Here is a 12,901-nt window from a genome sequence, read left to right on the forward strand (position 1 = left end):
TATCAAATTACCAATGTTAGCTCACTTGTCTGGCCCTGTCGACCCACGGCCCACCACCTACCGACCCACGAATCGGCCCGGCCCTCCAGTACACCATGTCTGGCTCCTCCAGCGTCGCCGCTATGAAGAAAGTGGTTCAACAGCTCCGGCTGGAGGCCGGGCTCAACCGCGTAAAAGTTTCCCAGGCAGCTGCAGACTTGAAACAATTCTGTCTGCAGAATGCTCAACATGATCCTCTGCTGACTGGAGTATCTTCAAGTACAAATCCCTTCAGACCCCAGAAAGTCTGTTCCTTTTTGTAGTAAAATGAATCTTTAAAAGGTTTCCCAAACCACTTCTTATGATCCAGTGAATATTCAAGAGAGCTCCATTTGAAGCCTGTACAAAAGCTTATCCCTGTAACACTTGTGCCATACATAATATACAAACTTCTACTTCTGTCAGTCCTTAACATCTACCTCTCTGAATTTTCATGAATTTCTATTTCACAAGGGTAATTGTTTTATATACACTGGCAGCAGCATACAATAAAACTTAGTATGAAAGGAAAAAAAAAAAAATTACCAATGTTATTTTTCACAGAATTAGAAAAAACTATTTTAAAATTTATATGGAACAAAAAAGAGCCCAAATAGCCAAAGAAATCCTAAATAAAAAGAACAGCCACACAGGCATCACATTACTTGAGGTGTTTTTCTCAAGTATTAACAAAATAACAAAAGACAGCTATTGATGAGGATGTGGAGAAAAGGGAACCCTCGTGCACTGTTGGTAGAAATGTGAATTGGTACAGCCAATATGGCAAATGGTATTGAGGTTCTTCAGAAAATTAAAGTAAAAACTGTCATATAATCCAGCAATCCCACTTCTAGGTACATATCGAAAGGAAATGAAATCAGTATCCTGAAGAGATATCTGTACCCCCTTATTCATTGCAGCATTATGCACAATACCCAAGATGTGAAATCAACTTGTGTTCTTTGACAGATGAACAGATAAATAATATGTGGTATATACTGATACAGTGGAATATTACTCAGCAATTAAAAAAGGAAAGTCTTACCATTTGTGACAGTATGGATGAAGCTTGAAGGCATTATGCTAAGTGAAACAGTTCAGACAGAAAAGACAAATACTGTATGATCTGAAATCTGATCATGTATTTGAGCAATCTGAAAAAGTCCAAGTCATAGAAACAGAGTAGAATGGTGGTTGCCAGGAATTTTGGGGTGGGTGAAATGAGAAAGATGTTGGTCAAAAAGTACAAACTTTCAGTTACAAGACAAGTAAGTTATAGGGATTTAATGCACACACGGTAACTATAGTTAATAATACAGTATTAAATATTTGAGATTTGCTAAGAGAGTAGATCTTCAATGTTTTCACCATACAAAAACATTTTAACTGTGAAGTGATGTACATATTAACTAACTTGATTGTGGTAATCATTTCACTATATATATATATTTTATATGTATATAAAATATATAAAGATTATCAGGTTGTATATATATAAAATCAGGTTGTATACTGTAAATACATACAATTTTATTGATTATACCCTAATAAACTTGGAGGATGGGGAATGACAAACCCATCTCCACCCCAACCAATTTATTTTTATTTTTTTAGAGACAGTATTTGTCTATGTTGCACAGGCTGGTCTGAAACTCCCGGCTTTAAGTGATCCTGCTGCCTTAGCCTCTAAAGTGCTGGTATGGCCGGGCGCGGTGGCTCACGCCTGTAATCCCAGCACTTTGGGAGGCCGAGGCGGGTGGATCATGAGGTCAAGAGATCGAGACCATCATGGTCAACATAGTGAAACCCCGTCTCTACTAAAAATACAAAAAATTAGCTGGGCATGGTGGCGCGTGCCTGTAATCTCAGCTACTCAGGAGGTTGAGGCAGGAGAATTGCCTGAACCCAGGAGGCGGAGGTTGCAGTGAGCTGAGATCGCGCCATTGCACTCCAGCCTGGGTAACAAGAGTGAAACTCCGTCTCAAAAAATAAATAAATAAATAAATAAATAAAGTGCTGGTATTACAGATGTGATGCACTGCGCCGACCCCAACCAGTTTAAATTTGTTATCTCTGGTGGCGGAACCAGGCTGTGTGTGTGTGTAGAAGTATGTGTATATATAGAAATATGAAATATATGTATGTGTTTTAAACATATGGAAATTTAAAAATACATATCAAAATGGAGAGAATTATATAATGAATCCTCATGTACCACTCACCTAGCTTGAAAGATGGTCAAATCATTCTTGTTGATACTTCCTTCCTCTTTCCTCCCCTGCTGAATTATTCAGAAGTAATTCCCAAATATCATATTCTATTCATATATCAGTATGTGTATCAAAAAGAATCACCCTTAAAAAATAACCACAAAACCATTATCACATTTTTTTTTTTTTTTTTTTTTTTGAGAATGAGTTTCGCTCTTGTTACCCAGGCTGGAGTGCGATGGCACGATCTCGGCTCACTGCAACCTCCGCCTCCTGGGTTCAGGCAATTCTCCTGACTCAGCCTCCTGAGTAGCTGGTATTACAGGCACGCCCCACCATGCCCAGCTAATTGTTTGTATTTTTAGTAGAGACGGGATTTCACCATGTTGACCAGGATGGTCTCAATCTCTTGACCTCATGATCCACCTGCCTTGGCCTCTCAAAGTGCTGGGATTACAGGCGTGAGCCACCGCACCCCCCCCATTATTATATTTTAAAATTTAATATTAATTTTATCAATTATATGGGCAGAGTTCCAATTTTACAGGCATAGGTATTTGAAAGGCTCTCAGGGTGATTCTAATGTGCAGGCAGAGAACTACTAGATGCTGATCCGTGCTCTTCAAACTTACAGCGAGCACACACACTTCTACTGGACAACTTGTTAACATGCAGTTTCTGATTCGGGGGTCTGAGATTCCACATTTCTGACCAGCTCTTGCATGATGCCCATGCTTCTGCTCAAAGGCTACCCTCGGAGTGGTAAGGCTACAGACCACAGGGTCTTTGAAAATTTTTTAGGTACAGGAGATGCAGAAAGAAATCTTATCTCCATGTCCCATATCTGACTAAATCAAAGCTCCCTGAGAATTCAGCTGCCATGACCCACTCCCTACCCTCTGCAAGAGAGTCTTCAAACAGAGCAGCAATTGACCTTTAACAAAGTGACATTCCAAGAATGTATAAACAAGACTCTCAGAACCTTTCGCATATTCCCACTGAAGCCCCTTTTCAAATAAATTCTTACCCCTAGCCGTTTGGGAAATCTCTCCTTCCTTCCTGCCCTGTCTCCTGCTCTCTCTCAGGCACTTGCACATGTGTAATACACTTTTCTCCTGTTAATCCATCATCAGTTTATTCTCATGTTCCATGTTCTAGGACATCAGGTGATAGAGGATAAAGTTTTCCTACCTATTGTGTGTGTGTGTGTGTGTGGGTGTGGGTGTGGGTGTGTGTGCGCGCGCGCACGCACGTGCGTGCAATGGTCTTTGCTTCATGATCAGAAAGAACCTCCATTTTGTACCTTGTGAGGGTAGGAAAATGTAGGGTATCTGTTAACTTTTCTCTGGATGTTCAGCTGACACTTTCCCCTCTGGGAGTGGTCTAATTATCTTCAAACTGGGGGTCTGAGAACCTTCAGGGGTAAAGGCTTCGTAGGGCATCAGTTCCCATGGGCTCAGTTTCATGCCTTCTGTAAATGTGAATAGACAGAGATTGTGTGTGTAATGAAGATGTAGGCTCTTTCTTCATCTCACTTTTACAAAGAAAGGCAGACCGCTTGCCATGGTGTCTCACTGAGGGGCAGTGCCAGGTGCACAACCCCCCAAGGCTCCACCCAAGAGGCCCACGTTGAGAAAATCAGTGATCCTAGTGATTGGGTAGTATATATGTTAAGTGGTTTGTAATTCTTTGAGTTCAAACAAATTTAAGGAGAGTGAATCATACATTTCAACTGAAATTTTACTTTTATCAAAATTTGCCATGTTTTGATAAGTTATGTGCTAATAATTGTAAATCAAGGGATTTTTTTTGAACACAGAGCCTTAAGGTCATCAAAAGTAAACTTTTACATACATTTTAAATTTTAATATATTATTTTTGTAATCAAGAAATATGAGATGATCAGTAATAAATTTTCTTTTCTTTTTTTTTTTGAGATGAAGTCTCACTCTGTCACCCAGGCTGAAGAGTATAATGATGAAATCTCAGCTTACTGCAACCTCCACCTCCCGGGTTCAAGTGATTCTTCTGTCTTAGTCATCCAAGTAGCTGGTATTACAGGTGTCCACCATCATGCCCAGCTAATTTTTGTACTTTTAGTAGAGATGAGGTTTCACCATGTTGGCCAGGCTGGTCTTGAACTCCTGACCTCAAGTGATCCGCCCGCCTCGGCCTCCCAAAGTGCTAGGATTACAGGTATGAGCCACCATACCTGGCCTTTATAATTATTTCTATTTTCTTGAAGCCCCAGAAGAAATGTGAGTTCATTCCCTGGTTTGGTTAGAAGGACTGTGTCAGTGAGAGGCTGGGGTCTCTGTAATTATTACAGTAGTTTCCATCACTAAGCACAGATTACAGCAGGCCACAGATTCTCTCTAATCGTCACTACATGTTATGGTCTGAATGTTTGTGTTCCTCCCCAAATTCCTATGTTGAAATCCCAACCCTCAATGTGAAGGCATTTGGAGGTGGGGCCTTTGGGAGGTGATTAGGTCATGAGGGTTCAGCCTTCATGAATAGGATTAGTGCCTTTACAGAAAGGAAACCCAGAAAGATCTCTAGCTCTCTTTCCACCAAGTAAGGAGTTAATGAGAAATAGGGAGTCTGCAACCCAGAAGAAGGCCCTCACTAGAACCTGATCATGTTGGCACCCTGATCTCAAACTTCCAGCCTCCAAACTTGTAAAAAATGTTTATTAACTAAACATTTATCCAGTTACCCAAACCACCCAGTTTATGGTAGTTTGTTATAGTAGCCTGGATCGACTGAGATACTATAACCTTAAGAAGTTGATTTGACCTTTTTCAGTTTACAGCTGAGAGAACTGAGATTAGGGAAGTTCAGTAACTTGCCCAAGAACACACAGTTAGTTGATGGAGAGCTGAGACTCACCCTGGGATAGTCTAACCAAGTGATATATTCTTTGGCCCCCTCTAGGATCTGGTCCTTGGCAAAGTGAGCCCTGATGAGGATCAGAGGGAAGAATACTTGATGGGGTCAGACGACTTGGGCTCACTTTCCACCTCCACTGGGGACTTAGCTGTGAGACCTAAGAAGTCACTTACTGTCTTTCAGTCTTAATATCTTTGCTGAAAATTTGCAGTATTGTGAGACTCAAACTATAAGCAATATATGAGTATGAAGGAGAATTATTTTATCCTATCATCTGGCTCATATTTTGTTACAGAATTGGTAAAAAATAGTATCACCTTTTGGTCCCAGAGGAGTTCCCAAAACCTCATTTTAATTTGTGGAATTGGGTTAAAAGTACATGGAAGTATGTAGTATCCCTGCCTGATTTGGGCACTGGGAAAAGAAATCAGGTAGTGTAAACACAGAAGAATGTAACACGTCTTTTTAGACAGAGATATATTATCTGTGTGCATTCCAGATAATCGATGAATTGAATGAACTCAGGTAGAGAATTTCTAGGTTGCATGTTAAGTTCAAAATCTGGTCTCCATCTCTAGAGAATTATGTAAGGGTGGAGTTAAAAAATAAAGATATACTTTGTATTAAAGAAAATTCATCTGTTCTTTGGATAAGAAGAAAAGAACAAAGTTCCAATCTTGATGGCCTGATTCACTTTGAAGAATTCAACTAAAGCCTCTGCTGATGCACAGAATATTGCTTCTCCCCAGTAATTGCTTCTAGTCTCCTTTTTATATTTCCTTGCTTGCTTCTGGCTAGTCTTTTAAATATAAAAAGAGAAATTTCAGATATTAAAAAAATATATAAAATAATTAATGAAGACCCCTGAACTTACCACCTTGCTTAAGAAATAGTCACAGCCCCTGTATTCCTCTCACCATCACATAGAACTTCAGTGGTAAGTGGCAACCCAAAACCTGATATCAAGCATTCCTGTGCATTTCCTTATACTTTTCCTGCACAAGTATGTTTTTGTTTCATTGAGTAAACCTGAGTGATATGGTTTGGATCTGTGTTTCCACCTAAGCTCATGTTGAATTGTAATCCCCAATGCTGGAGGTGGGACTTGGTGGGAGGTGATTGGATCATAGGGGTGGTTTCTCATAAATGATTTAGTACCATCCCCCCTTGGTACTGTATAGTGAGTGAGTTCTCATATGATCTGTTCATTTAAAAGTGTGTAGCACCTCCCCAGACCTCTCCCTCTTCCTCCTGCTCCCAGCCATGCGACGTGCCTGCTCCCCCATCATGCTTCCTGTACTGTGGATCCCCCTTTTGAGATTAGCAGAATTATGGCAGCCAGACTGAAGTGCAGTGGCTCAATCTCAACTCACTGCAGCTTCAACCTCCTGAGCTCAAGTGATCCTACCACCTCAGCCAGTTCAATGATAGGGTTGCTTTAGAACAGAAAGCAAAGATGAGTTGGAGGTGGAGGACCCTCAAGAACCTTCAAGACATAGAAGGATGCAAGAACTCTGTAACTTCTGCACTTCCTGAGATTTACTTGTCAACTCTTTGTTCTTTGGAAGAGGGTGAAATGTAGTTTCAGGAGACACTCCTTACACTGAATTCCAGATTTGGTGCCACACAAATTTGGAATTTGTGGAGCTGTGAGCCAATTAAAGCTCTTTTCTTTATAAATTACCCAGTCACAGGTATTTATTTATAGCAGTACAAGAATGGACTAATAGAGTAGTTTCTTTAGGATATCTCCATTTAGGAACGGAGCTTCCATGTGTTGGGCATGCACATCCTCAGCTTTAGTAGCTAATGCAATTTGTTTTCCAAATGATGATACCAGTTTTCATTTTCTCCAAAGGTATTCGAGTGTTCCCATTGTTTTCCCATTGTTTTTCCATCCATGCTCCTAAATCATTATTTTTCTCTTTCCTACCCATTATTGGATAGAGAAAAATGTTTATTAAACAGCGTCTGTGGATTAAAATCCCCACTCCTTACCCTAGTGCACACAGCCGCCTTCACTGGTTCCTCCTGCCTCACCAGCCTCACCTTGCACCACACTCCCTCTCCTGCACAGTGGCCTCCTTTCTAGCCTTAGAATGTGCAAGCAAGCTCTTTCCCATCTCAGAACTTGATGTTCTGTCTACCTGGGATGCTCTTGTCTCAGCTCACTGTGTAACTAGTTTCTTCTCCACTTTTACATATTGGCTCCTCAGAGAGGGCTTCTTTGACTGCATATGTAAAGTAGTCCCCTGCTTACCTGCCTACTTACTCCTATCACATTCTGAAATTATTTCCCACTGGAATATTAACATCACGAGGGCCATGTACAGTGCCTGGCATATGATGAATTTGTAGTGAATGAATGAATGTATACACTGATGCCTTCTCTACCAGGCAAACCTATTACCCTTTCCTATCACTTCATCCTTCATCCTTCCTGCATTTTGCTGATCACTGGCATATAGATTAGGGTGAATGCAGAGGACCCTGGTAGCATCCTAAACAGAGGCTCTATCCAGTGCTGCCTTTCATTCTGGGTGTCTCAATATCTCATGCATTGGCTCCATCTACTACTGAACCTTTCACTTTGGCTTAAAGTCAGGCCACCTCCTTGTACCCTCAGTGCCTGAGATGAAATCTGTGACTCCTTCCTTTTGTAGGACAGGATTTGCCTGAATCATCTCTGGCCCTTTCTTGCTAACCTGATGGTGTGGGCAAGTCCTCAGGGGTTGTGCATATACTTACCTGGGTATTTGTGACTTTCTGGTCATCAATTGAGTCATCTGTGATTCTGACTTCCAGTCAGCATACTCAAGGATTAATTGTTGCTTCTGGAAAAAATTCTATGATCATTCTGAGATGGGTCATTTGATTCCTCTGCCTTCTTCGCTCCTTCCTCCACTGCTACATGACATCTAGTTCCTGAGCTAAGACCTGCTCTCCTTTTGGTGCTTTCTGTACTTCTTTTTGTTACTGAGCTTAGCTCGTTATTTTGTTGTGGCCACTTTTTGTGTCTTGTTTTCCCTAAGGACAGGGAAATATGATTTCTAACTTTATATCACCAGTACTTGGTACAAAATAAGCAATGAATAAATGTTTATTAAACAGATGAACAAATGAATGGATGGAGTAAACTTTAGAGCTGGAATTAAAATGTTTTGTTGACACATTCTGTTTATATATAGAGTGCCAGTGCCAGCTAGGTTTCTGAGAAATTTGTTACCAGTAGCAGCTCAACTCCAGAGAAAGCCGGGTTTTTCGTAAAAGGATTGAAGTGGGAACTAGGCTTTGGTATGAATCAGTTTTAATCTATTTTCAACCCACTCTGTCAAGCACTGAATAGAACAGCAAAGAGACACTCAGAATTTTTCTCCATGGACATGTATATCTTTTGTAGAGATTTCACGTCACTTGTTCATTCATTCATTCATTCATTCATTCAATATTTGTCAAGTGCTAATACGCATTCATACTAACAAGAGATTGAGGGGCTGAGTATGTTTCCAGCATGTTGCCCCTTTGCTTAATAGTTTAACAGAGGGACGCCTCTGTGTTATTTTGAAAATGACACAATTGGGCATCATCTCTGAAGAGTCTGGATGGATGCTACACTGTGGTTTTCATTTGCCAATGCCAGTCCTATAGAGCACGTATGTGAAAAGTGGATCCCTGGACTTCTCTGTGCATTATCTAATGCTGGGTCACACCACAAGGTGTAATATAGATGATCTAGTGATTTTCTTATAACATTTGCTTCTGAATGTTTTGGCCATCCAAATCTTATTAATTTTATTTAAATACATCTATTAAAACAACATAGACCCCAAAGGCTTTGCTTTATTTTTTTGGCTGGGCGCAGTGGCTCATGCCTATAATCCCAGCACTTTGGGAAGCTGAGGTAGGCACATCACCTGAGGTCAGGAGTTCGAGACCAGCCTGGCCAACATGGTGAAATCCCCATCTCTACTAAAAATACAAAAATTAGCCAGGCGTGGTGGCAGGTGCCTATAGTCCCAGCTACTTGGGAGGCTGAGGCAGGAGAATCACTTGAACCTGGAAGGTGGAGGTTGCAGTGAGCTGAGATTGTGCTATTGTACTCCAGCCTGGGGGACAAGAGCAAGACTTTGTCTTAAAAAAAAAATTAATTATTTTTTAAATAAACTAATAGTAAATTTACTGTGAAAATGAAAATCCTAACAGTTTCACAAGATATTTGTTTACAGTTTACTAACAATGTGCATTTAAATTAGTTGGCTTATTTTGCAGTTCTTAATAGAGTTTTTTTACTTCTATCTTTCAAAATTCTTATTGGCAAAGACTAATTCCCCTGCATGAAATTTAACACACACACACACACACACACACACGGGAGAGAGAGAGAGGACTGGAAAGAGATTGAGCACAATATTAAAGATGGCTATCTGACCTGGTGCTGTGGCTCACACCTGTCATCTTACCACTTTGGGCAACCAAGTTGGGTGGATCACTTCAGGCCAGGAGCTCCAGACCAGGCTGGGCAACATGGTGAAACTCTGTCTTTACTAAAAATACAAAAATTAGCCATGTGTGGTGACATGTGCCTGTAATCCCAGCTACTCGGGAGGCTGAGGCACAAGAAGCACATAAACACAGAAGACAGAGGTTGCAGTGAGTCAAGACTGTGTCACTGTACTCCAGCTTGTGTGACAGAGTGAGACTCTTTCTCAAAAATAAAAAGATTTGCCACTTTTTTTTGAATTATTCAGTTCCCTTAAATAAGTCTAGCTGCCTTGAAATAGGACATTGATAGATAGATAGATGATAGATAGTGATATGTTTTCAACTTGGGAATATTTTCATTTTTAATAATTTTTAAAAGAAGCAATGTGAATTTCTTATAAATCAAAGAACTGTAAATCAAAGAAAATGTAAATCAAATTAAGTGACCAAAGTGAGTCTCAATCATTTTAGAGGTTTATTTTGCCAAGATTGTGGATGTGCCTGGAGAAAAGGAGCACAAAACCACAAAAAACATCTACGACCCATTCTTTTTCCAAATAAGGTGTGAGATTTCAATATTTATTTATTTATTTGAGACCAAGTCTGACTGTGTCACCCAGGCTGGATCCACTGGCCTCAGCCTCCCAAAGTGCTGGAAGTACAAGCATGAGCCAGTGCATCAGGCCTGAGATTGCAATATTTAAAGGGGAAAGAGCAAATAGTAGGGGAAAGAGGAAGGTAAAAAGAGGGAGAAAAAAAGAGGAAGGAATAAAAGGGCCAAACGGTTGTATATTTTGAGTCTTTGATCAGCATTCACTGAATCCACATTTTACATGGAAAAGGAGGGGATAGAGGAATAGTCAGTTATGCATTCATCTCATGCTGATGGATCTGCATTTTTACATATGATAAACAGAGTAGAGGAAGCAGTCAAATATGCATCTGTCTCAGGTGAGCAGAGGGATGACTTTTTCCTATGCCTGTGATGAGAAGCTGTTAATTTACATTGTCAGGGTGACATTCAATGAAGCTGTTTTAGGGTAAAGATCTTGGGACCCAAAAAACAATTTCCTTTTGATGGCCCGGCATACACCTGTAATCCCAGCACTTTGGGAAGCTGAGGCGTGCAGATCATGAGGTCAGAAGTTTGAGACCAGCCTGGGCAATACGGTGAAACCCTGTCTCTACTGAAAATACAAAAATTAGCTGGGTGTGGTGGTGGGTACCTGTAGTCCCAGCTACTTGGGAGGCTGAGGCAAGAGATTTGCTTGAACCCAGGAGTCGGAGGTTGCAGTGCATCGAGATTACGCCACTGCACTCCAGCCCAGGGGACAGAGCAAGACTCCATCCAAAAAAAAAGAAAAAAGAAAAAATAATTTCCTTTTGAGTAAATTTTGAGGGAAATATGTAGCCTTTTCTCTTTGTAGCTATCTAGGAACAAAATAGAAAGGAGTTTAGTGTGACCTAGTTCTGAAGCTTGACCTTTTCCTTTGGCATAATGAGTTTGGAGTCCTGAGATTTTTATTTTTCTTCCACACTATTATTACATGTCATAAATTATCATTTGGTAAAGTAAATATAATTCAAATAGGCCAGGAGCGGTGGCTCACGCCTGTAATCCCAGCACTTTGGGAGGCCGAGGTGGGTGGATCACTTGAGGCCGGCAGTTTGAGACCAGCTTGGCGAACACGGTGAAACCCCCCTCTTTAAAAAAAAAAAAATTCAAATAACATTCTGGCATTAGACATGAAGCAACATGATGAAAGACGTTGTCCCATTGTCCTGCTAATCTCAACCAATCAAGGCCTTGTTCAGTATCTACTATGGGCTCAGCACCCCAAAAGTGGTTTTTAATGATGTACCAAAACAGATTTCAGTTAGGGCTTTGTTGGGATGTGTCCTTATATGCAAATTTTTATCGCTATTCTGATACATTTTAGCTCAATTATTCTACTATCTATCTCACTTGATAGAAACTAAAAGTTTACTCATCAATGAAAAGGAAGAGGCTAAAGGCAAAAATGAAAAAAGAAAAAGAGAAGGACTTTAATATAGATTAAGATGTGACTCTAGGAAGCTCTTTTTCACAAAGATAGCAGTGGGAAATGGCAAGAGTGAAAATAAAAAATAAAACGGAATCCTCAGTATTAACAAAATTCCTAGAAAGAAGGCTAACTAAAATCAGGAAAAGAAAGAAAGAGAAGTTAATGGATTAACAGCAAGAACTAGGTCCCCATCTCCCAGTAGCTCAGCCTCCCTGGAATACTCTATTCTTCTACGTACTCCTTTCCTTTCCATTCCCTCTTGTATTTCCCCAGGTAGCTCTTAGCAGGGAAACAATATAATTTGACACTAAGTCTTGAATGGTAGGTAGGCCTAATTCCTCTTACTATACACTAGCACCAAATTTGGAATTCAATGTAAGGCGTGTCCCCTGAAACTATATTTCACCCTCTCCCAAAGAACAGAGAGTTGAGAAGTAAGTCTCAGGAAGTGCAGGAGCTACAGAGTTCTGGCACCCTTTTATGTCTTGAGGGTCCTCCACCTCCAGCTCTCAACTTTGCTTTCTGTTCTGAAGCAACCCTATCATTGAACTGGCTGAGGTGGTAGGATCACTTGAGCTCAGGAGGTCAAAGCTGCAGTGGGCTGAGATTGAGCCACTGCACTCCAGTCTGGGTGCCACAGCAAATCCCTGTCTCAAAATAATAATAATAATGATAATGATAAAAGGCATTCTTGTGTTATTAGGCTGGGTGCAGCGGCTCATCTGTAATCTCAGCACTTTGGGAGGCCATGTTAGGAGGATTGCTTGCACCCAGGAGTTCAAGACCAGCCTGGGCAACACAGTGATATAGGAGTTAAAAAGGAATTACTTAGGCAAATAATGAGGGTAATGACATCCTGTAAGGTTTTCCTTTTAATGAAAAGCAACCTGTAAAACATTTGCTTTTCTAACAAAGAGCGGCCTGTAAAATTGAGCTGCAAATATAGACAAGCAAACTGGAAGCTTGCATGGATGAATGCTGGTAGCTGTGCCAATAGGAAAAGGCTCCCTGCGACTAGGAATGTTCAAAATGGTGGCTCCATCTTCCCTTCTCTATGCCAGCCACATGTACAGTAAGAAACAGCCAGGCAAAGACCCCATTTACACAATAAGATTAGAGTGGGGCAGCCAGTTTCCCTGTGCATTATATAAAGGTCACACCTGATCCAATCGATGGGCCCTATGTAAATCACACACCGCCTCAAGCCTGTCTATAAAATCCGGTGCCAGAAGTCCCATTCGGGCTTCTCCACTC

At 40.7% G+C, this 12,901-nt stretch overlaps 1 protein-coding gene across 1 annotated transcript; it reads left to right on the forward strand.

The window, feature by feature from the left end:
* Positions 1–545, forward strand: LOC108300171 (guanine nucleotide-binding protein G(I)/G(S)/G(O) subunit gamma-5). Its single transcript, XM_017522831.2, has one exon. It carries the CDS (start codon positions 96–98, stop codon positions 300–302), a length of 207 nt encoding a protein of 68 aa, XP_017378320.1. The 5' UTR covers positions 1–95; the 3' UTR covers positions 303–545.
* Positions 546–12,901: the final 12,356 nt, after the last annotated feature.

Source organism: Cebus imitator, unplaced genomic scaffold, assembly GCF_001604975.1.
Source record: "Cebus imitator isolate Cc_AM_T3 unplaced genomic scaffold, Cebus_imitator-1.0 Scaffold25, whole genome shotgun sequence".
NCBI lineage: Eukaryota > Metazoa > Chordata > Mammalia > Primates > Cebidae > Cebus > Cebus imitator.